At 40.0% G+C, this 23,595-nt stretch overlaps 5 protein-coding genes across 15 annotated transcripts in view; 3 read left to right on the forward strand and 2 right to left on the reverse strand.

Annotated features, from left to right (window-relative positions):
* Positions 1–1,801: 1,801 nt before the first annotated feature.
* On the reverse strand, positions 1,802–10,542 carry LOC123508997 (protein-L-isoaspartate O-methyltransferase domain-containing protein 1-like). 5 transcript variants are annotated; one of them, XM_045263114.1, is made up of 7 exons: positions 10,393–10,542; positions 8,938–9,426; positions 7,602–7,695; positions 7,256–7,390; positions 6,724–6,827; positions 6,384–6,537; positions 1,802–4,512 (listed from the first exon to the last, which is right to left on the reverse strand). In XM_045263114.1, exons 2-7 carry the CDS (start codon positions 9,148–9,150, stop codon positions 3,341–3,343), a joined length of 1,872 nt encoding a protein of 623 aa, XP_045119049.1. In that variant the 5' UTR covers positions 9,151–9,426; positions 10,393–10,542; the 3' UTR covers positions 1,802–3,340. The 5 variants fall into 5 exon arrangements, with proteins under 5 accessions (XP_045119049.1, XP_045119052.1, XP_045119054.1 ...); XM_045263117.1 differs by lacking the exon at positions 10,393–10,542 and adding an exon at positions 10,108–10,278; XM_045263119.1 differs by lacking the exon at positions 10,393–10,542 and adding an exon at positions 10,062–10,278.
* A 365-nt stretch (positions 10,543–10,907) lies between these two features.
* LOC123508999 (translin-like) lies at positions 10,908–16,885 on the reverse strand. 3 transcript variants are annotated; one of them, XM_045263123.1, is made up of 5 exons: positions 16,758–16,885; positions 15,545–15,710; positions 14,933–15,111; positions 14,236–14,384; positions 10,908–13,133 (listed from the first exon to the last, which is right to left on the reverse strand). In XM_045263123.1, exons 2-5 carry the CDS (start codon positions 15,698–15,700, stop codon positions 12,940–12,942), a joined length of 678 nt encoding a protein of 225 aa, XP_045119058.1. In that variant the 5' UTR covers positions 15,701–15,710; positions 16,758–16,885; the 3' UTR covers positions 10,908–12,939. The 3 variants fall into 3 exon arrangements, with proteins under 3 accessions (XP_045119058.1, XP_045119059.1, XP_045119061.1); XM_045263124.1 differs by lacking the exon at positions 16,758–16,885 and adding an exon at positions 16,606–16,747; XM_045263126.1 differs by lacking the exon at positions 16,758–16,885 and adding an exon at positions 16,602–16,739.
* Positions 16,886–17,344: 459 nt separating this feature from the next.
* LOC123508998 (F-box/LRR-repeat protein 12-like) lies at positions 17,345–23,417 on the forward strand. 3 transcript variants are annotated; one of them, XM_045263121.1, is made up of 5 exons: positions 17,350–17,611; positions 17,993–18,171; positions 21,402–21,577; positions 21,740–21,936; positions 22,236–22,377. In XM_045263121.1, coding segments are annotated over exons 1-5 (783 nt in total). In that variant the 5' UTR covers positions 17,350–17,381; the 3' UTR covers positions 22,237–22,377. The 3 variants fall into 3 exon arrangements, with proteins under 3 accessions (XP_045119057.1, XP_045119056.1, XP_045119055.1); XM_045263120.1 differs by having other exon boundaries at positions 17,353–17,611; positions 21,740–21,883; positions 22,236–23,417; XM_045263122.1 differs by lacking the exon at positions 21,402–21,577 and having other exon boundaries at positions 17,345–17,611.
* LOC123509000 (transmembrane protein 60-like) lies at positions 22,720–23,417 on the forward strand. The gene has a single exon (XM_045263127.1). It carries the CDS (start codon positions 22,720–22,722, stop codon positions 23,155–23,157), a length of 438 nt encoding a protein of 145 aa, XP_045119062.1. The 3' UTR covers positions 23,158–23,417.
* Positions 23,418–23,557: 140 nt separating this feature from the next.
* The window catches only part of LOC123508996 (transmembrane protein 117-like), a 112,708-nt gene continuing 112,670 nt past the window's right edge, over positions 23,558–23,595 (forward strand). For all 3 annotated transcript variants that reach the window (XR_006676080.1, XM_045263112.1, XM_045263113.1), the window contains exon 1: positions 23,558–23,595. This exon is cut by the window's right edge and continues 986 nt beyond it. The gene's annotated coding sequence lies outside the window, so the exon portion shown is untranslated.

Raw genomic sequence — 23,595 nt, forward strand, 5'->3', positions numbered from 1 at the left:
ATCCTACCCCAAAACTCAAGGCACAAATGCGTCCCAATACTGAAGGGGTTAATGTTTTGACGTCCGTAAACCCTTCCTAATGCAAATAAAATCGTCTAATCATATCCAAAAATCATGGTAAAAAATGTTTCTCGGTAATTGAAGGGGTTAATTCCTTCCCTACCCTTATTTTTAACTGAGGTTACATGTCCACTCGAGGGAAATTGATAGGGAGATATCATTGGTGAAAAAGCGTGACCTGTAAAGCAAGCCACATCTCTTCTCTCAGCCTGGCTTTTTATTTATTTCCCACTCCAGCCTTGTTTCTATTTACGTATAAGCTTTTCTTCATGGTCTATTTTGTTACTTTTAAACTCTCTCTCTCTCTCTCTCTCTCTCTCTCTCTCTCTCTCTCTCTCTCTCTCTCTCTCTCTCTCTCTCTCTCTCTCTCTCTCTCTCTCTCTCTCTCTCTACTACACACACACACACACACACACACACACACACACACACACACACACACACACTCCGTAATGGGGAAGACTGACTGGGTGACCAGCAGACGACCGTGGTGGTGAATTACACTCCTTGAGGTGACATATTTTCAGCCACATCCTCGCTCACATCGATATAAAGTTGTACAGCTAGCAGGCTTGTAGTAGTAGTAGTAGTAGTAGTAGTAGTAGTAGTAGTAGTAGTAGTAGTAGTAGTAGTAGTAGTAGTAGTTATATTGAATGAAGAGGCAAACAGTCATTTCATAAATATTAAACGAGAGAAAGAGAAGAAAGAGGAAGAGAAAAAAAAGATGACCGTGGAGGAAAGAATCTGAGAAAAAACTAGAGAGAGACGCATTCGTATGCAAACCGATGAGAGAGAGAGAGAGAGAATTTCGTCCGGTATGCACACGCGAGAGAAAACGAAAACCAAGGTCGGGTATACTGAAACAATGCATAATATATTAGTTAAGCATAGCGAGACTCAAGCAGACGGTTCAAATATGCATGATGTGAGAGAGAGAGAGAGAGAGAGAGAGAGAGAGAGAGAGAGAGAGAGAGAGAGAGATTGGGGTGTGGGGAAAAGGAGTGAATGAGGAAACACATCTAGACTCAAGCCGGAAAAAATTTGCCTCTACCCAATATTGAAAGGTCAGGGTGGCGAGGATGAGAATCTCCAAGCTGCAAGGTAAATGGAGAGAGAGAGAGAGTGTGAGTTGTGAAGTCCGGGGAAGGGTAAATGTTTGCTTCTCTCTCTCTTTCTCTCTCTCTCTCTCATGCTGTAAATGTTCCACGAATATATGTAATAATAATAAATTTAGACATTTGTGTATTTATAATATTAAAGACACCAAGACATCAATGCAGGGCGTGTCTCACCTATCGTCAGTAATTTGCCATGTTGTCTCGGGTGAAGCCAAGGCCCTGGTCGGTGTGGTGAGTTCTTCTAGCTTTCCTCATCTCCTTTCATGCACATTCTGATCCATCATTCTTTTGCTTGTATGTAGTACAATGGTTGTGTCTCCTTATCTTAACCCTTTAAGTACCACGACGCATTTCCATGTTCATTTTGCTTAATATTTGATGATTTCATATAGCTTCATAAACTTATGTGGGGAGATTGAAATAGTGAAAACTGTGGCCATTAATCTTCTGACCTCCCTAAACCCTTCCTAATGTCAATAATATGAACTAATCATACACAAATTTCAAGATAAAAATGTGTCCCAGTAATGAAGGGGTTAAATTTATCCATGGCAATTGCTTTACTTCACTATCTTCACTGATACATGCCACTAGTTCTGACAAAGACAAGACACACTCATGAAGACTTTGTAAAATTTATTAATTCATTATGGATCAAAGCTAAGCTTCCAGCATTGGCAAAATATGGAGATAAATATTTTTCTTTCACAGCAAATGAAAATTCCAATACTGTATATCTATCTCAAAATGCAAACAAATCAATTAATTGTACCAAAAAGTATCTGTTAACAATACAGTATTGAAATAACTCATGTGGCAATATTCACTTGGTATCAACACTGTGACATATCAATAACAGTCAACTCACAGGAATATTTTTCTTTTTTAATTTTTCTTTTTTTTTCCATGTCTCTGCAAAGCTTTGGTCCTGAAGTAACTATTTGCTCTTACACCTACAAGTTTATCATTACATACAAATATAGTGTTGAACTTGACAGATAATGCCATCCTGTTATATTGCAAAGATACTCTTTGAGTAAATGACTCTAACATCGTAACATCTCTCAATTTCCACTCACCTTCCACATCACCAAAAAATCATCTAGTCCCCATTTTTCTCCCACATCATCAGAAAACCTCTACTTCAACACATTTCCTCTATACCATCACAAATTCCCTTAGTCTTCAATTCTCTACCACATCATCACAAGTTCCCTTAGTCTCCAATTCTCTACCACATCATCACAAATTCCTGCACCTCCAACTGACTTCCATATAATCTCCATTCTTTGCACATCACCACAAGATCCAGCACCTTCACTCCACTGTCACCTCCCATCTGCTGCTTCAGTCTCCACTCACCCTCTGGCCAACCAATACATTTACTTCCTCAATCAGTCAGGCTTCTTATCATATAAAAGCCCAGACTAAGAAATATAGATGCAAAATTGTATAACTGTATATAGATAAAGAAAATTGTGAACAAAAATTGCCATACACATATCATATACAATAAGTTAGGTACATTTCCAGCTAGCATGGATTCACAACACGGCCATACACTGTGTACTGTGTTCCAGTGTTACGATAACACTTGGCATGACTACAGATTCAATAAATAAGACATTTCTGTCAATATAAATCTGCCAAACTCCTATATAACACTGCAACCATCTATATTATAATATATATTTATATATATATTCATTTATATATATCTTTATACACTAACTGCTGCTTCACGAACATGTGCTCAGTCACCTGCATCTGTGCGGAATGCAAACGGCCAAACATGCCAGCGAGCAACTTGACAAATGGAAAGACACTAGTCCATACCCTTGTCACTCTTCATTTTATTATTTCCATCTTGAGTATGCTTGCAGTGTGTGGTGTGTGAGCATCCCCAAGGCTGGTGTGTGCCTCTTGTAGCGTGTGGTGTGTGGAACGGTCATGCGAGTAGGACATGTTCAGTGGCAGGAATAACAGTTTTGTGAGTTTGTACACTTTATAGGACCACTGATGAGTAATCTTGTTCATAAAGCATGCATCAGCCTCTCACCTGCTGCCATCTTATTATGACACAGTTCCCAGTTAACACAGAATGTTGGGGACTTGGGCACAGGGGGGGGTGTGGGGTGCCAGCACTGGCCCCCCCACCACACTTATAACTCTCGATTGTAGTTCAGGTACAGCTTAAGGGCCAGAGGGAGTGGAAGCAGTTTGATCTTCTCCTTCATGTAAGTAGAGTATATTTCTGTAGCAGAAGCTTTCTTACAGGTGGCCCCCTCTTCCTTACTCTCCCCATCCTCCTCATTCCCCTCTGCCTCTTCACCTTCCTCTTCATCTTCATCTCCTTTCTTTTGTTTGGCAACCTTCTTCTCCTTAAAGGATTCACCACAGTTGCCGCCACAGGGGCAGTTCGGGTCATCTGGATCCAGCAAGTAGTTCATGAGACGCGGGGCAGAGTTGTCAGAATAGGCCGAGTCAGAGGAGTCATCTATGTCCATGTCACGTTCGTCTCCAAAGTCGGATTCCTCTGAGCTGGGTCCTTTTCCATTCTCTATCTCGTCACCAACTCCACTATCAAATTTTTCGCGTTTCTTACTGGCCTTGGATGGCGTGGCAGGTGTTGGGGTCAGGACTGGGATGGGGGCCGAGTGCACAACAACAGCAGAGGAGGAAGTGGAGGAGGAGGAGGAGGAGGAGGTGGCAGCGGAGGTGGCAGCAGCAGCAGCAGCAGAAGCATGGACAACAGTCTTCATACTCTTGAGGAAGGAGCTCCGAGTTGGCATCTCCACATCTTCATCCCCATCAGTGTTCTCATTATTTGATTCTGCTTCCTTTTGGGCTTCCTGGACATCCTCTGAGTGTGAACTACTGCAAATCTTCTTAGTCTTTGAATTACTGGCTTCCTCTTCATCATCTTCATCCTCATTCTCTTCCTCTAGTTCCTCATCATTACTCCCTTCTTCTTCCTCATCCTGATTCCTCCTGTCCTCTCTCTCCCGCCTCCCCTGCCCAGCCAACTCCCGTGCGAGCTCGATGAAAGTAGAGATCTGGTGGGCTGTGTGCCTCTGCTCAAAGTGAAGGTCATCCCCATCGTCGTCATCAGAAAGCATGCGGGAATCCTCATCATCATCTGCCTCATAGAATGGTATGGTGACGTAGGGGCCAACACACACACGCCTGCGGTCACGGGGTCTGGGATGCTTGGCAACAGGCTTGTTGGCAGCAGTGGAGAGATCCGGCCGCTCGATGTCTATATTAGCACGCAGTATGGCACGGATCTGCTGGCGGCAAAGATTCTGCAGGTCTGAGAACAAGTTGACGGAGGCTGTCGGAAAAGAAATACAGAATATGAGAGGGAAATATTTCTATCATCTCTTTTGTATAATTTGCTATTCCTGGAGATGAAAAGATGGTGATTGAAGATGGTGGAATGGAACAAGCTGATTGAATGATTTAAAGATTTGATGATGCACTGAATCCAGAAATTTATTTAACCCCTTCCCCAACAATTTTTTAGTTAAAAACGTTTCTTTTTCAGACTAATTTTTTTTATTTTAGATCTATATAGTATTTTTCATGCTGATTATGAAAACAGCTTGTAATTACTATTTTTCCCCATTTTTGTGGTTAACTTTTTATTTTGAAAATACTTTTGAAAACATATACGAGTTAACTCGTCTTCCTATAAACTCCAAGCTCTCCCCTCACCTCCCTCCTCCTCCTCCTCCTCCTCACTTGTCGAGAAATATTCATTGTCTGATGAACTGGCAGTGTCATCAGAAGTATTCAAGCTATCTTCCTCAGAACTAGACATTTGGGGTGTAAAGTATTTGAAAAGGGTACAAAAAATAAGTGGTAATGTGGATGAAAACAACACCCATGTGATGATAGTGGTTGCCGGAGCAAGTCTAGTAACAGCGTCCTTGAAATCCCACCGCTCCTCCCTGTCGTCATTGCCAGGTGTACGATTTGACGAGAATACTCGTTCCACACGTAGAATGGCTTAGAAAGGCCCAGAATTGACGAGTATATATGTCTGTGGCTGGTTTTTGAAGGTCAAGTTTTAGACGAGTATACTCATCAACGACTGAAAACAGAACATTTAGAGAAAACGAATATATACGTCTGTAGCTGGTTTTTTAAGGCAAAATTTTAGACGAGTATACTCATCGACAACTGAAAACGGAACATTTAGTGGCAACGAGTATACTCGTTTCTGCCGAGGAAGGGGTTAAATTTTCACATTGTAAAAATAAATACAGGCAACCCCCGCTTAACGAAGGTTCACACAACAAAGTTTCACTACAACGAAAGTTTCCTTTTACTACCATCTGCTCGTCTAACGAACACCAGACTTGCTTTAACGAAATTTTATCTAGGTAATTTTTTCCAAGTTTGAAAGCCCCACCGTATCACGCAAGCCGACAGGCATTTGAATACACCAGCACCTTTCATGGACAACACACGCACCTAGTTCAAAACAATAACAGCATCAGCAGCAGCTCATCTTCCCTCGCTCAACATGCCACTAAAACGCCATGCAATGTCACCTAGTATTGCTATAAAGACCAGGAAGTCTCTTACTCTTGAAATGAAGCTGGATATTATTCACAGACACGAGAGAGAGGCAAGAAAACTAATAGCATTGCTTCCCAGCATGGCTTGACTCCATCTACTGTCTACCATTTTCAAGTCAAGGCTGGTGAGATCATATCTTCCTTGCAAGCTAAAAGAACCACCTGAACTCATGATTCTGCAATGGATAAAATGGAAAGCCTTGTGGAAATGTGGTACATAAATTATGTATGTGATACAATGATGCGCCCTTTGTTTACATTCCACAGGTTGCCAGCTAGCGTATTTCCCACTCCACTCTCCCTCTCTTCACAAATTTAAGATCATCAACATTATAAAGTTACTTACATACATACATTAGCGTACATTATAATGACTTAGTCTTAAATTAAATTGCTTTAATGTTTAACTTCATAATTTTTACTTTCATTAAACCTTTCACTGTACTATAATGCACTCTCGCTTTGTTTACTCTCAATGGAAGCTCAAGTCAGGGGTTAAACTTGTTATAATTGGTTCGTTTAACGAAAGTTCACTTAACGAAGGTTTTTTTAAGAACGTAACCCCTTCGTTAAGTGGAGGTTGCCTGTATTACCAATCAGAAGGTAGACAGTGACTCACGTAGGATGACAGTGGCCGGGGGATGGTTAGGGTCCGGCATGACTAAGGAGGAGAAAGAGACGGGGAGAAGGGACACGATATCCCAGGTGTCGGGTCCACTACGGGTCATCTTCACCAGCTGGTCATTGATGGGCATAACCAGCACACCTCCAGGCTGCCAAAAACATGCTATATTAGTATTTCTGTGCACACCTCTTTGGTCTCATCACCCCAATGAATATAACTCCAGGAGCTGAAAATCAAGTTTACAGAAATAGAAAGAACATTTTTTGTTACATACATGACAAACTTTAATGTAATTTGTGATGAAGAGCACATTTTCCTCACACATTTTCCTCACCTTGATGAGGGATTTCATATACTCCTCTCTACTCTCCGGACATGAGGCGCCACAGTACACACGGTCGTACAAGCGAACATCTGGAGGCAAACATGAGCAGTTGCCTGGAAGGAAGAATAAGCATTATTTTTTCCCTATTTTGTTTTTTGTAGGAAGGAAATGACGAGGGAAACAAAAATTACATTAAAAAAGGTCTACCAACATGCCCATACAAAGACAAGTGTCAGACAAAATCAGAAGCTGAGTCTTAAAACTTCCCTCTTGAAAGAGTACCAGTCATAAGACAGTGGAAATACAGAAACAGGCAGGGAGTTCCAGAATTTTACAGACAAAAAGGATGAATAATTGGGAACACAGGTTAACTCTTGCATAAGAAAGGTGGACAGAATAGGGGTGAGAAACATGAGCCTAAGTATATGTACAATTTTCTATTCAAAAGAATGTATTCATCCATTTGTCCAATACTTGCTTTAATTGATGGGGCTTCCTTGATCCCCAACTATTTATATACAGAGATACCAGTAATATTAACCTTGAACAAACTGTGGTTCACAGAAGTTGAAAGCATCGATGGCAGGTGAATTCTTCTTGAAATTCTCTAGCCTCTCCAAGCTGTACTTGAGCACATCAGCATGAAGCTCCACCCCATGATTCACCCCAGTGGGACCTGTCAAGGGGAAATTAGTTTATTACAGGCTAATGCCTTCCTTGATGTAAATCATTTGATTATAACAAATTTCTTCATAGTGTGAGTGCATATTATAACCTATCTTTTTTCTCTTCCTTGGCATTAATGTATCATATGTCTTCTCACTTCTACTAAAACTACATTTTGTACAGGTTGGCAAAGATGAACAAAAACTTCCATGGCGACCCACCAACAATGAGACCAGCCATGGTGGACAAGTAGCCGGTACCAGAGCCCAGGTTCAGGAAGGAGTGGCCTGGGGCAAGCTGAAGACCTTCCATCACCTGGTAGGAGTACATTGTTCATCTTGTGTCATTACATATCATCATTATTAACTTATACTATAAGTATGTATAAAAGCTCACAAAATACAGCAATAATTATGGTCTGAATGAGGTCACAAATGCAGATAATAAATACGGTACTACTAATAATAATGAATCCAATAACAGTCATTTGAAATGCCTTCCAAAATAATGTAGACAAAAATAGAGCAAAGGGATTTCTCTACTTGTGGAGCTAAGAAACTAATAGACAACAGCCAGCCTTACTTTGGAATTCCACAAGGATTCTCAGGAGTCACCAAGGTGAGAGACTAAATATTTACTTTAATTTTCAAATGTTCACATACAAGAGTTAGCATGTCACTGGGGAGTCCAGGGGAATGAAATTCACCTCTGTTACACTCAATGCAGTCCAAACTAGCCATCTAGGTGTGGCCATGGGCTTCACTGGGATTGCCCCACTATTGCCTGGTCTCCATAGATCACAGGCTTGCCTTCTTTCTCCAACTCTACTCCACCTCCTTACCCTCTGTCTTTGTCTTCCTTTTGCTGTTTCTATATAAATTAGTGTATTTTCGAAATCATTCTAACTTTTGTTCCATATCACTAGTGTGCTAAAAATCAAGGTGTTTTCTATATATGTACAAGTTTCCCTGATCCTAAATATAGCATATGAGCAGGGGAGTGCGACCTTGATGTTACTTCCACCTGACCTGACTCACCAGTCAGTCCTAACGTGTCCTCACATGCAGTCTCACTATGAACATTTCTCCTCCTTCAAGCTTGCCATATGGCCATCTTCACAGCCAATCTAAGGTAAATTATCACTATGTGAGTGAGTTGTTAAGAGAGAAAGAGAGACAGAGAGATAAGGACTCCAGGTTAGAAAATAGGCCGCTGAAGTGTGGAGCCCATGGCCACACCTAGATGGCTAGTTTGGACTGCATTGAGTGTAACAGAGGTGAACAGTGGAAGACTAGCCATCAAACAGGCGACTGTACCCAATCAGCCAGTTTAGATTGTGGCGAGTAAAGTGTAAGCTTTTTATGTAAGAGATTAATAAAAATATGATTATTTGAAACAGGAAATTTTCAAGAATAAAGTAAATTGAAGTTGTAAGCAATTATCTGGTCTCCTTATCAATGGAATAAAAAAATATAAAAAATCAAGATTTAGTATTACCAATAAGACTTACCAGTATCTGTTCTTATCAGCTTCATCTTAGCATGTCTTTTCACTGACCTTTGCATATATACATGGAGCAGACAGGTGCAGGTTTCCCTTCTTCCATGCATTGTCGCGGTAGGCTTGTTCCCTGTTCTCTGCCGTGAAGTAATCCCCGCGGTCCACGGCACGGAAGACTCGCTCCAAGAGGGGGGTAACAATGTAGTTAGCAGCCTTGAGGTTATCCACAAGGTCATCGTTGTCCACTCCAGTGCTGACAGCTCCTCCCATCTTGACGTCACTCAGGGCACAGTAGAGGAAATCTGTGGCTGCCGCACTGCCTGCCTTTACCTCAGTCTGTGCTACTTGTCAGCATATGCTGCCATGCTCTGCTGCCTCACAGTCCCAAGGAAAGCCTCCTCTAGCAAAGGGCTACGCACACACACCCAAGTCACCATGAGATAATACTGCAGTATTGTCAATATTGCAGCTCTTCAGGGCCTCAATTCACTCAAAAATGTTCTGTAACTTCACTGCACTTGTTCCACTTCTTATTTGCATTCCACTCTGAGAGATTACAAGAAACAATGAAGTGATTAATGGTTTTGTATAATGCAAGTTTATAAAAAAAAAAAAAAAAAAAAAAAGAGGCACATCAATAAATAGTAACCTGAAACAAGACACACCAATGTTGAAAAGATGCACACAAACTTTACAGCGGCATGGCGCCTAAACTACCCAGAGCTGGAAGCAAGCTTTTTTTTTTTTCTGGTGCGACTCTGACTTTGCGGCTTTGCTGCAGGATCTAATGCAAATATTGCAACTGCGACTTTGCGACTTCAAAATTCTTGGTGCGGCAAAGTCGCAACTCAGTGCAGCAGGACCCATCTCTGGAAACAACAAATAGGACACCAAACATACACTGCAATCTTTGAAACATTAGTCCGTGTAGACCAGTGCACACTCCACCTACACCTCCTTATCTCCGAGACAAACCGTGACAACCTTATCTAATCAATAATACACCACACGCAGCAACAAAACACTCCTCCGTGATCTTACACGTGTCTGTCTTCCATTTCTCACAACTCCAGCTTGGATTCCTCCCTAAACAAACAAACAACTGGCTGTTCTTTGTGTCCCGGTCAGTCCTCCCTGCACGCCGCCTTCCTACTGCCTACTGCACCATACACTCAATAAACCTCTGCTTCTTTAGTGCACGGTGTATACGGCGCAGCAAAAATACACCTGCAGCCTTTGTTGTATTCCCTGAACCACGTGAACAGAGGGCAGACTTGGGCTATCTATAAAAAGCAGCCCGATACAGCGACATCCCCCTACTCCGGCCTTTGTTGTCAAGCCAGATAGCTGTGTAAACAAGTCCTTTTTATTCAAACTGCAAGAGAATCACGCCTGCAAAGTTTAACCCGAGACTAACATACCCACTGGGGAATGAAATGCAGCAGTTGTTCGTTGTTTATCACGCGTTTTTAGGGACGAAAATAGGAAAAATTTGCTATTGCGACTCCTTACCTTTTGTTTTCCTCCGTCAGCTGCTTGTGACGTCACGCGAGTTAAATCCCTCGTCCCCTCGCGGCGCCGACTTGCCTTTATTTAACCTTTTACCAGACAACCACTATTGCCAGGTTTAGCGCATTTCAACCTTGCCATATCCTACATAAACGGGGACTGTTTCATGGGATTTTGACTGTGGTGGCTCTGAAAGGGTATTAAGAAGACTTGGCAGGAGATGAGAGGCATAAACACAGACAGGAATGGGACACCAGCGGAAAGGCAACACAGGTCACGTGCCACACCAAAACATTCCCACGCGCGACGTTTAAACATGGACACTTCTGAATTCCACCCCTTCCCCCCTCTCATTAAAAAGTAATAACTACTTAATGATAATCCACATTTTTTTTCTTTATGGGTAAATCATGAGGCAGTTTTACCAGACTTGTTCAATGATAATAATGACCCTTTGTATCTATGAGATCCAACTGATTTAGTTTTGAGGTGCTGAAACTCTGTCATAAGAAAATATACATATTTTCACATTTTATTCCATAATTATATACAACTTTTAGTTACCCATTACATAAATACTTGACAATTTATATGGAGGAAATTCATAATGTAAAACAACTTAATTGTAATGGTGTATTATTCACTAAAACTTAGTAGTTTTGAGATAAATCACACATTTCAGTCACTTGTTAAAAATTGAGATTATTACAAACAATTTTTATGATCATATGTCAGTGTGTTTGTAGTTAGCAAATATGAGAATCTGATATGGTATTTTACCCGTTTCCAAAGCCAATATTCCAGTTTCTCTAGTGCACTGCACTTCCAGAATTTAATAGCCACTTTATCAGCACATCATTTACCTTCATATAGGTTGAAATATATTGATGTAATAATCAATACTATACAAGAAACTTATGGTAGAGCTATGAGACACCACATTACTTTGAAATTAGTTGTATGAACCTTGACAAGCACCAGTGCACAATAGTTTATCTAGATGACAGTTGTGGTACCTTTTAGCAACTCTTAGGATGGAGGCAAATGCTAAGGCAATACTTCATGGCATATGCCTTATTATTAGATATAATAATAAAAAAAAATAGATACACTGTAACTAAAACAAGGCAGTGAGTGGACTGATAAAATTCACAATAATTATTTTAAAATACAGAACACGACATACAAGTAAATGACAAAACCTGATGTAGATGTTGGTTTACATACAGCAGTACACAAAAACATCATGACATGTGAGACTCTCAGTATATGCAACAATTAACTTGGACCAGATTCAATAAGGCATTTCCATGACTCCAACACTGAACACTATTATTACTAAAGCTTAAAGTGATGATGCTGACACTATTCAGACATGTAGTGCAGGCTATACAAGTGTTGACTGTGGTTATCCAGTGATAGGACATAAGAATAGAACAAATTTCAGTTGTAGTAATATCTGATGAAGGAGAGAGAGCAATGAACTAAAATATGGTTGACACAATGTATTGTGATTGACTAGACTGTGCTTCCCTACACATGGGGTAGGGGTATATTTAGTGCTACATACATTTCAGTACAAAAGTAACATTAAATAAAATAGAATGCAGGTTTACTTCTTACATTTCATATAAACATGTAAAATAAGTTCATACAAATTAAATACATTGCATAATGAACAAGTTTTCTAAAAAAAAGAAAAAAAACACAAATGAACCTGTAATGAGAGAGAGAGAGAGAGAGAGAGAGAGAGAGAGAGAGAGAGAGAGAGAGAGAGAGAGAGAGAGAGAGAGAGAGAGAGAGAGAGAGAGAGAGAGAGAGATGGGGGGAGGTAAATTTACAACCACCTCAGCCTCATCCAGTTTATGAACACTTAGTAATGTGCAGTTGATATTTGATCCTCCACTGAACAAATTCACACTCTACACTCTTCCTCTCACACACACACACACACACACACACACACACACACACACACACAATTATTTTGCTATGGTGCAACTCAACTTTTTTTTTATCTTATAGCTACTAAATATACCTTGGACAGAATAGACTAGTTGCATGTAGTAATTGAGGAGTGTCAAGCTGTAACTTCATCCATCTCTACTGCACATGTATCTCCAAAACTAACCACCATCAAGGCAAGCTGATAATAGAGCACTCCTACTTAATCTAGAGTAGTGAAATTAGCTCCAATGACCCTTGGAACAACAACAAAATATGTTTTTAATATATCCCTAGACCATGACACAAGAGATTCTCAAAAGGTCAATACAGCATTTATAGAAAACAACGCAAATATTTTTTTCTGCTGTTATTTTAAATCATTTCAAATTCTTCTCTTCCTCAGACTTGAAACAAGTCATGAGGGAAGGAATGTAACATTGCTGTCTGTGAGATGGACAGCTCTCCCAAAAGTAGCAAAATACAAAGAAAACTAATAACTTATTCACTTCAGATAACAAATTTCATTCTAGTATTAATATTGAGAAACAATACATATAAAATTATCTTACATAGTTATCAATCATAGTAAGGAATACAACTGAATTAGCCAGAGGTCTCCATTTCTTGAGGCTTCAGGCCCCGCAAGGAAAGATTGTACACCACTTCCTCCGTCTTTTTCAGCGAGTATTTCAATTCATCAAACTTTTTCCGCAGCTCATTCTTAGGGAACAGAAGGGAATACGCAGCATGCAGGTCACGCAGGAATTGCCTTATTTGAAATGGCCGAGAGTAGTCTCCTGTTGGGTGAAACAATAGTGTGAATAATACTTATCAGAATGGTTTAAGTGTTGTTCTTATTTCCTATCTGATATTATCTTTCCTTTCTTTTTTCCCTAATTCCCTCAAGACAAGCAAGTATCTTTTAAATGATTGATAATTAACTTTTCTTTTACCAAATGTTTAAGGCATCATTATATCTTCAATTCTTATTTATGCATCTCTTTCCTTGACAACAGGCACACAAAGAGCAATGCTGCTGTCAAGTAAAGTAAAACCTCACTGAGTCAGACCCCTTCAAGCTCAAGAGAAATGAGATACAGCATGAAAACCTTAATGGATATCAACAAATGATATGACCAGGAAAGAATGAATGGATAGCAGAACACAGCCTACACAGACCACATGCTGCAAGGAGGCCTACTAGACACTTTGGGGTCAAGGAATTTAAATGCAGTGTTGAGTTCAGATAAGCAGATTTTGGTTAAGTTGGATCAAGTTTCCCACTAATTACTCTGACTTAACAAGGTTTCATTGTACATTAACTCCTTGACTGTTATTTGGTAGTACACATTTCCTTAATTACTAATAATCCTGAGATATCTTCACTTGTTGTAGAGCAGTAGCGCAATGAATAAGGTGGGAACGTGGGATTGAGCAGACGTCCACACGTAGGTTCAAATCCCACCACATACCGCTTTGAAGCTATGCCATTTGTTGAATGGTTTAAAGTTACCTACAGGTCACCCTGATACCCAGATTCTAAGTGGTTACACCAAAGATGTGCTTCGGTGGTGAAATGGGCCCTAATATGGGTACCACTATAAATAAAACTGCCTGTGCCAATAATGGGTGAACCTGAACATATACTCTTCAAGTCTGCCAACAGGTGCTATAGGCTAATATAAAAACAAAAAATAAATAAATAAATAAATAAAAAATCCTGATCCTTAAATAGGGTAAAATTTTTAAAATCTATTATTTTTCATTCCCTTCTTTCTTGTACATGCTAATACTGACTTCATACATTACTTCTAGTGCTGTTAATTGTTTTCTATCACAGTGGAAGGATTGATTTGTAGCTTCTCTCTCTTTCCCCCACAGGAGCAGGAGAGAACCTACCTGCTGTGACAGAATTGATTGCCAGTCTGGAGAGTTCATGGCTGATGCTGAGGGTGCCCTGCAGGTAGTCCTCCAGGTCCAAATGAAAACCTTGGTCCCTATGAGTACAAAGGCCCAGGGACTTGGCCACCTCCTCATGCATAGGTAGCCTGCAAGAGGAGAGAATGTAGGCCATGCCAATGAGACTTCTTCTTTCTGGATAGAGAATGGGGCAAGGTATAGCTCATTTATGTGATTGGTGGGGACAGTGATGGTGGAAAAAGCAATACATCCTCAAGAACAATATATGGAGCCTTAGCTAGACCCAAGGCAGAATATAGGATCATTCAACATCAACCAAGACAGAATTTGAATATGACATCTGTGTAGGAGTCATCATACATGTTTAAGTATGTTACTGGTGTATCATGATATCTATGTAGGTGTCATCATACATGTATATGCTACTGTTGTGTCATGACATCTATGGAAATGTTCTCATGTCAAAGGGGTTATTAATGAATTTGCATATTTCTTAACACATAGCACCTATATTTTCATATTCAATTTTTCTATCATACAACAAGAAAGCTTGAAAGTCTATGATATAAAAAAATAAGTTTTCTTGAGATTTAGAAGATAATATGGTATGCAAATCAAAATATGATAACATAGAGTGGACTTTGCAAATATTAAAGAACATCAATTTCCAGCACACCTGTTCTCTTCCAGATAGGTGATGAGGCAGGTGGCGGCCACCAGGCGGTGTGTGGTGCCACGGAAGTTATGATGGTAGCGGTAAAACTCTCCTGGAGGCACCTTTTCCTGCAGAGCCTGGTAGAGGGCTGGCACCTTTGTCAGCTCCTGGTGGCACTCTGTACATATAGCATCTATATTCTGAAAGGGAAAAAAAAAACATCAGTCATTATTGACATTTTTTGGGGATAAATATCACATTGCCTTTAAAAAAATATTTCTTATAATTTTCCAGTCATTTTATTAAGTTCTACAAATAGAGTTCTCTCACTTTTTTAATTGTCCTTTTGAGGGAAAATATTGTAAAATCCTCATAAAACAAACTGCTTAGGAATTCATTTGTGGGAAAAAAAATTATATGAAAAATTGCCACATTTTCTTAATTTTCATAGAAAAAAGTGGGGAATGTTGGAGCAAACTTTTGATAAATTCACACTTTGCATCCAACAAAGACAACTGCAAGATGAAAAATTTACATAAACAAAAGCTCAAAATCTAGAAAAAAAAAAAGTTTCAAAGCTTATATACTTATGACAAAGATAAGATGCATGAAATTCATCCTGACAACACCAACCTGAATGCCCTGAGTGTTGTGTATCTTCTCCAGGGTGGTGCTGATTGCATATGACGTCTTCTCCAGGTCCTTCACGGCTCCCTGCACTCCCTCCCGCAGCTCTGCCTCACGTTCCACACATGACCCGTAGGTGGAGAAGGCAGCAACAATGTCCATGTCTGCAGCACTGTGGATGGATCCCCTCATATGATGCATGCAATTGTCATATACAGACATTGAAAGGTGAATATGTATGAATATGCCTCACTATTAACATCTTCACTCCCATGACAAATTTCAATATCCATTCTGGTTACTATTTGATGATTTTATACAGCTTCAGAAACTTATGTGGGGATTAAGATAGTGAAGACTCTGGTCACTAATCTTCTGTCTTTCATAGACCCTTTCTGGAAATAAAATCATCTAATTATACCCAAAAGTCAAGGTAAAAATGCATCTCAGTATTGAAGGAGTTAAAGAGCAGACCTATTAATGTAGGTAGACTATGAGCCATACTATAAGTATACGCAAGATATTGAAAGATGGGAAATTTATTGATGTAGGTATTGAATGGACAGCACTGTGAACTCTTGAGGAACAGAAACAAATGGACTATGAGTGGGCCTTTTTTTCTTTATATCTTTGTAGCCCTTGGCCAGTCCTCCTCTCTTATGTAAATAAATAAAAAAAAAATTTCAAGGGTGTGCACTAAACAGTCAACTCTGAGGTAAAGGACTGGCAGAGGCATGTACAGAGGGTGGACTAGACCAGTTGTTCCTAACCTGTGGTATGCAAAGGCCTTCCAGGTGGTACATGAGCACTTTCAGAATCATATGCAATTTTTGGTTAAATTAAATTCATTTATTTCTCAGGAAAATTATTATTGCTTTACACAAGATAATCCGGCATCGATCAGCTGGTGAAGAAACAGGGGCATCCCTCGCATTAGATTGAGTTGTATTCCTTGTTGTTAGTTTATTTGTGTGTTCTACTCGGGAATAAATTGATACTTGCTGGGATTAAATTTTCAGAAACCAGGTGGTACGTGGGGACTGTATGTCCAAGTGGAACTCACTCACGAAAAGTTATGGAACCACTGAACTAGACAGTGGCCCGGTACATCACGACTACGGTGGGAACTCTACAGGTCACGCCCTTCATTCCCCGGTACCACGTCAGGTCACCAGGACAAGAGGAGGGACAGGTGGAGTACGAGTCATGTTGGACTGACCTGTAGGAGAGTGAAATAAGGCCACCCCAATTCAGCGTGGCCAAGTAAACAATGGAGGATGTGTTCGAATCTCGTCAATTTGTTCGGCTCTGTAGGATTTGGGTTTACTTATCATATGACTTCGGTTTTGGTTTGACTGAGTAACTATATTTTCTATTTTTAAACCTATTTTATGTATTTTTCTTGTGTTTATGTTTATGTATTGTGTTTTACTATTTATGTATTTTATTTTACATGGAAACTTAAACATTCACTTGTATTTTTAAGTTCTATTATTTTATTATCGCATGTCCGAAACTGAATGTGTCCGTGACCTCAGCTTCCTACTCTTTATATATGAATGTGATATTGAGATAAAAATGTTACTTCTAAGATACTTAATTAAGGTTTTAAGATAAAATAACATCACTTATATGATGATTACCATAAATATAACATTACAGGAAACAGTAATTGAAATATCATCATAAGCTAAAAATCATTAAACAAAGTTTGAAATATATATTTTCTAGACATGGTAGAATTTTTCATTATTCTATACTACCAAATAAACAACAAAACAGCTTATAAACACACAACCATACTCTCCTTCAGTGTCAGTCTCGGTACAAACTCGAGTTGTTTATGTCCTCCATTAGAGCTGTTGGGAGGCTGACTCGTCCTTCGCCAAGCGGGGATGGCGTAGTCCTCAGCGGCGTCCTGTCTGGAGGAGTCCTGCCGACAAGTGATCTAGGAACTAACTATGCTCTTGGCGGGTTTACCATGTCCTGTGTGAGCCTGCTAGAGCTGCCAGAGAGCGTGTTGCTGCAGGTGTTCAGCTACCTGTGTCCTGTCGACCTCTTCCACATAGCCAGGTGAGTAGGTCTGACACTTGTTTGGCAAATTGTGTCCTTTGTTGTCTGGCGATCGGTGGTTTTGTATCAAAGTGTACGTAATGGTTCCATGGCGAGACGTTTTGTATCAAGGTAATTCCGTGTTTTTTTTTTTTGGTATGGGAGTAGATTTGACACTTGTTTGGGAGTAGGTAAACCACAAATGTTGAGTTAAGTTAAGGCAAAAAATGATTAATTATTTATTTATTTATTATTGTTTCAGTGTTGTATTTCAGGTTTTGTGTTGTTAAGTGTTTGTGATTATTGCTTTTGGAAGTAATCCTAAAATTATTATAATTATGAAAGCATGGAACTCAGTATTTTCTGTAGCCCAACCATCTAGGTAAGAAATCTGATTGGCAGGATTCACCCCCGACTGGCAAGACTGGTGGGTGACCTTTCCCTGTGGAGGCATGTGGATTTTGGAAGGGCGCCCCTCAGCCTTCAGTTCCTGCACAAATTTGTTAAGTTTCTGGGCCCACACACCCTCACCATCACCATCACCGGCTTTGTGCGGCCCAGCAGCAGATTGCACCCTAAAGGCAAGATGGCTCTTGAAAAATTATTCTTGCCACAGCTAGATGTGTGTGGCTTATTTTTATTGATAAATTTTTCATTCCTTTTGTTCAGCTCTGCTAGCCATAAGCTCTTAGGATGTTGTATGGTTGTCCATGAGGCTCTCCCTTTCCACAAGCCACTGCAGCCAACAAGACTAACAATATGAATGAAGTGCCTATGTATAAGTGTTTGCCTATACAGGTGAGATTGCTGGCCTTTTATATAGATAGATAGATTTTGTTAATAGGGGACCAAGCACTAATTCTAAACATTGGCTTGTTTTGTTTATGTCTTATATATATATATATATATATATATATATATATATATATATATATATATATATATATATATATATATATATATATATATATATATACAGTAAGACCCCACATTTAGCGATCCTATTAGTCTGCCGAAACCATCGCTAAATTGGAATTTCGCCAAATTTGAATACTACTTTAAATAGGGAAAAATACCAATCAGTCTTTTGTCCACCCAAAGTCCCCATTTACAGCTGCAACATCGCACCCCCCGAACCACTAGTGGAGGCCATAGTGATAGCGAAACTCGCTAAACAGCGAGGATGGGAGAACAAAAAATGAGTTCATACACTGGATTAACACACACAATAGCTCAAGTGTCGAGGGGGGAATGCCGGAGGCACTGTGGGGCTGACATCACGGCCAAACAGACATGCGATTGGCTCAGAGCGAGCTAGAGGCGGGACAGTGTAGCACAGTACATTCGCTAAATATGAGAGAAAATCGCTAAACTTGAGGGCTTGGCCTTTTTCCAGACATTGCTAAATAAGGGTTTCGCTAAGCTGGATTTCGCTAAATTCAGGGACTTACTGTATATATATATATATATATATATATATATATATATATATATATATATATATATATATATATATATATATATATATATATATATATGTGTGTATATGTATATTTATATTTATATACAGGCAACCCCCGCTTAACGAAGGTTCACACAACGAAATTTTGCTACAATGAAGGTTTAATTTTACTACCATCTGCTCGTTTAACGAACACCAAACTCGTTTTAACGAAATTTTATCCAGGTAATTTTTTCCAAGTTTGAAAGTCTCGCTGTATCATGCAAGCCGGCAGGCTTTTGAATACACCAGCGCCTCTCGTGGACAAAACGCGCACCACTCACTCCCCTAGTTCAAAACAGTAACAGCGTCAGCAGCAGCTTGTCTTCCCTCACTCTACATGCCACCAAAACACCCTGCAATGTCTCCTAGCGTTGCTAAGAAGACCAGGAAGTCTTTTACTCTCGAAGTGAAGCTGGATATTATTCACAGACACGAGAGAGGCGAGAAAACTAATAGCATTGCTTCCCACCATGGCTTGACTCCATCTAGTGTCTACCATTTTCAAGTCAGCAGACTCTATTAAGAAGGCTGGTGAGATCATATCTTCCTTGCAAGCTAAAGGAACCACCTGAACTCGTGACTCTGCAATGGATAAAGTGGAAATGTAGTACATTATAGTCTGACCGGGCTTAATTTACGGCCGTGGTGGGGCGAGGGTAGCTCTACAGTGCTGCCACGTTTCCAAAAAATGCGATGTGAAATGGAACTTATTGGTGTACAAGGCATCGCAAATACCATCAATTCAGATGTATAAAATTTTGACTTGTGTATATAGATGGCTGAATCAACAGTAACCATCATATGCATAAAAAACTATATAGTACCATACAAACATGGCATACATATTCAACAGTGTTGCTGATATCAACTGTAGTAACTTATAATGGTACTTTGCGTATGTTTAGGATGTGTAATAATATCAGCGTTACAGATATAAGATAATGAGCATGGAAAAAAGAAATAATCTATTATCCAAAGTAAAAAAAAAATAGTAGAAGTCTTGTGAGTGGCGGCAATACTGATGAACCCAGCCTGGCCAGGCCGAATAGCCTCACCTTGTAGTACCAGATGTTGCTATAATTATAAGATAAAATGCTCACATTTACTGGCTTTTACAGTAATTTCAAGGGTGAGGCATAATCGCATTCATAATTCGTAAGCCAAGCTAATGTGTAGTTTCTATTTTTACAAAATAGTAGGTATATGCCAATACCTAAGTGAAAAAAAAAGCATTATTCACTTGCGAGCGGCAACTCTTCCACACCCAGCTGGTGGCCTTGACACATTGTGGTGGCGACGTGACTGACCTCGTGCCACCTATATATATATATATATATATATATATATATATATATATATATATATATATATATATATATACAATTATAAATGACTTACTAAAGAATCAAAGGTAAGCAGAGATAGAGAGAGAGTAACAGAACAGTAGTGAAAACATGGCAACACTGTACAGAGACGCTCGGCCCCCCACGGCCGTAAATTAAGGCTGGTCAGACTATAGTTTTGTATGTGGTACAATGATGCGCCCTTTGTTTACATTCCACAGGTTGCCAGCTAGCGTATTTCCCGCTCCTTTCTCCCTCCCTTTATAAATTTAAGATCATCAACCTTATAAAGTTACTTACATACATACATTAGTGTACATTATAATGACTTAATCTTAAATTAAACTGCTTAAATGTTTAACTTCATAATTTTTTCTTACATTAAAACTTTTACTTTACAATGATGCACTCTCGCTTTGTTTACTCTCAATGGAAGCTCAAGTCAGGGGCTAAACTTGTTATAATTGGTTCGCTTAACGAAGGGGTTTTCAGGAACGTAACCCCTTCGTTAAGCGGGGTTTGCCTGTGTGTATATATATATATATATATATATATATATATATATATATATATATATATATATATATATATATATTCTTATGTAGGAAGGACATTTCCAAGGGCAGCAAAAATACAGTAAAATAAAGTGTACTAAGGTGCCGGGCTCATACAAAGACAAAAACGTTGGCCAGGACCAGAGGCTGAGTATCTTGAAACCTCCCTCTTAAAAGAGATCCAGTCATAGGATATAGGAAATAAAGAAGCAGGTAGGGAATTCCAGAGTTTGTTAATTTTATTATTGATAATGCTGAAAATTATTCTCTTGGATAATCTAATTAGGAAGCCTTGTCTGTGCTGATTAAGATGAGTGTTTGTACTATTGTAGCCTTATCTTAACTCCTGCAGCAGCATTTGAAGAAGTGTCAAAGATGATCATTTGCTGAAGAGCTTGATTGCTCCTCAGGCTCCAAGTGTATCTCGGAGGCATTCCTCACAAGCTTGAAGCGCCGCTGTCCACACCTTCAGGAACTCAACCTCCATCGCTGCTACATTGATGCTTCAACCACCAAATTCTCCACCCTCCCTGCCTCTCTCAAGAAGCTTTCTCTCTGTGGCTCAGCACTTTTCAACTTGCCTCAAGTTTGTGTTCTTGTTTTTTTTTTTTTTTATTAAATTGACATTGCCAATAGTTTTGAGCTTTTTACTTTCATGTAACTTTTTTGTTTTGCTGTTCCCTAATAGTTAGTTTGATATATAGCAGTAAAGCCATGAAGTTGTTCCAAGTTATTGTTATCTCCTCAGAACCGAGTGGTGGTGCTAGCCTCCCCATTCTTCCGATTGGAGAAACACCTGCCAGTTCTGGAGGAGGTAGTGCTGGAGGGATGTGGGGCTTGGCTTACCCCGCAAGATCTCACCCTCCTCATGAGTCACTGCTCGGCCCTTCAGGTGGGGTCGGGGTCAGGTTTGTCTGTGCATGGGGAGGGTCTCAGGCCTTGCTGGTATGTTGAGTCTGTGCAGGGTGGAAGTCTGATGCCATTTTGTGTTCATACATCTGGAATCACTGAACTCATTTTTTCTTCACTATCTTAAATACTTCACTATTTTTGCTGTGACTCAGTTAATTCTTATTTGTGGTTCATTTTGGTAATGCAAAGTTCTTTGCAGTCCTTAATTTTGTTTTCTCCTCAAATAACTATTCAAGATGTCTACAATATTCCTTCAGCTATATACTGATAACACTAATATTATGGAATATAAATGAAAACTTGTGTCAATTAAGTGATGACTGCATTCCCAGAGTGTGAATGTGGGAGCAGCAAGGTACACCCGGACTGGTCTCACTTCCTGGGACAAGCGGGAGGACAAGCACTGCAGTAGGATTGTACTCTCACGCAAGTGGAGAGCCTGAACCACTATCTCCCGTCTCCTGTAACCCTAGAAGAGTATTGGGCAGTGGCTTCTTCATCACTAGATGGTTATGGAGTGGCTTGACTTTTATGTGATCTCAGAGACATTGAGTTAATTATTGCATTTACTGACTACTAAAAATTAACTGTGTATTTTGTGTAATTACTTGAAGAATTCATGAATTCATAGATTTAATTATCACCATGAGAAGCTTTGTTCAAATATGTATTGCATGACATGAGAAGAAAGGACTGCATGGAATGTTCACAACAGCAAGGACAGCACTTCTAGATCAAGACAAAAGACTTCTGTGGTGGGCCAGAGGTGCTGCCAGATAGAAAAATAGTGTGAGTGAAGTGTTGAAGAGGACAGCCATGGCGATGCTGCACCGAGCTCTCTTCACCTGGTTCCTTCTGCTGGTGTTCCTCATCCTGCTGGCCCTGCGCCTGGACAAGCGGACCAAGTGGAACTGGTTCATTGTGTTTTTCCCCATGTGGTTCTATGATGCAATTTTATTGGTGTACATCAGCATCCACATGATCAACGAGCTGCGGGCGGCTGTGTCGGGGACTGGCAACACCCATCACCGCACAGTGAGGCAGCGCGCCGCCAGCCTGCTACAGAGGGTGTGGCCGCTGTCGGTGGTGGTGCTCAAGATGGCCTTCATGGTGGCCCTCTGCCTCAAGCTGGAGAATCCCAGTGCCAGCATCTCCTCCTATCATGTGCTGCTGCCACTGTGGATCCTGCTGACTGGTCTGTGTGGCAAGGTGCTGCACTGCCTCGTCCTGCAGCACCAATACCGCTATCCCTGAGAGCCTCACCATTACTCTGCTGCCTGCCCATTGAAGGATCTGTTCATTTCCTGTTATGTGTTTGGTTGTTGCAGTATAATTTGCAATGCAGTGTTTATTCTATGTGGAGTGTAAGAAATCTGCAAAGAGGTTTGAAAGGACCAAGTATAAATGTGTATTTATGTGATAACTACTAACCTTCTGTGCCTGTGGGGACTGCATGGAGAATTAATTGTTGTTTTATAGAAAGATCCCGCAGGTTAATAAAGTGAGTTAAGCAACAGTGTTTCCTCTGCAGCCTGTTTTGGTAAGGGAAGACACATTTGCATTCACATGATATCTGATCACTTGAACTATGAATTAGAGGCAGCAAACACCTGTCAAAACATTAAGTGCTTCTTGCCTTATCTTTCCCCACGCTGGGGATCACTGCTACTAGGTCGCTACTTTCCAACATTT

This window comes from Portunus trituberculatus, chromosome 25 (assembly GCF_017591435.1).
Source record: "Portunus trituberculatus isolate SZX2019 chromosome 25, ASM1759143v1, whole genome shotgun sequence".
Taxonomy (NCBI): domain Eukaryota; kingdom Metazoa; phylum Arthropoda; class Malacostraca; order Decapoda; family Portunidae; genus Portunus; species Portunus trituberculatus.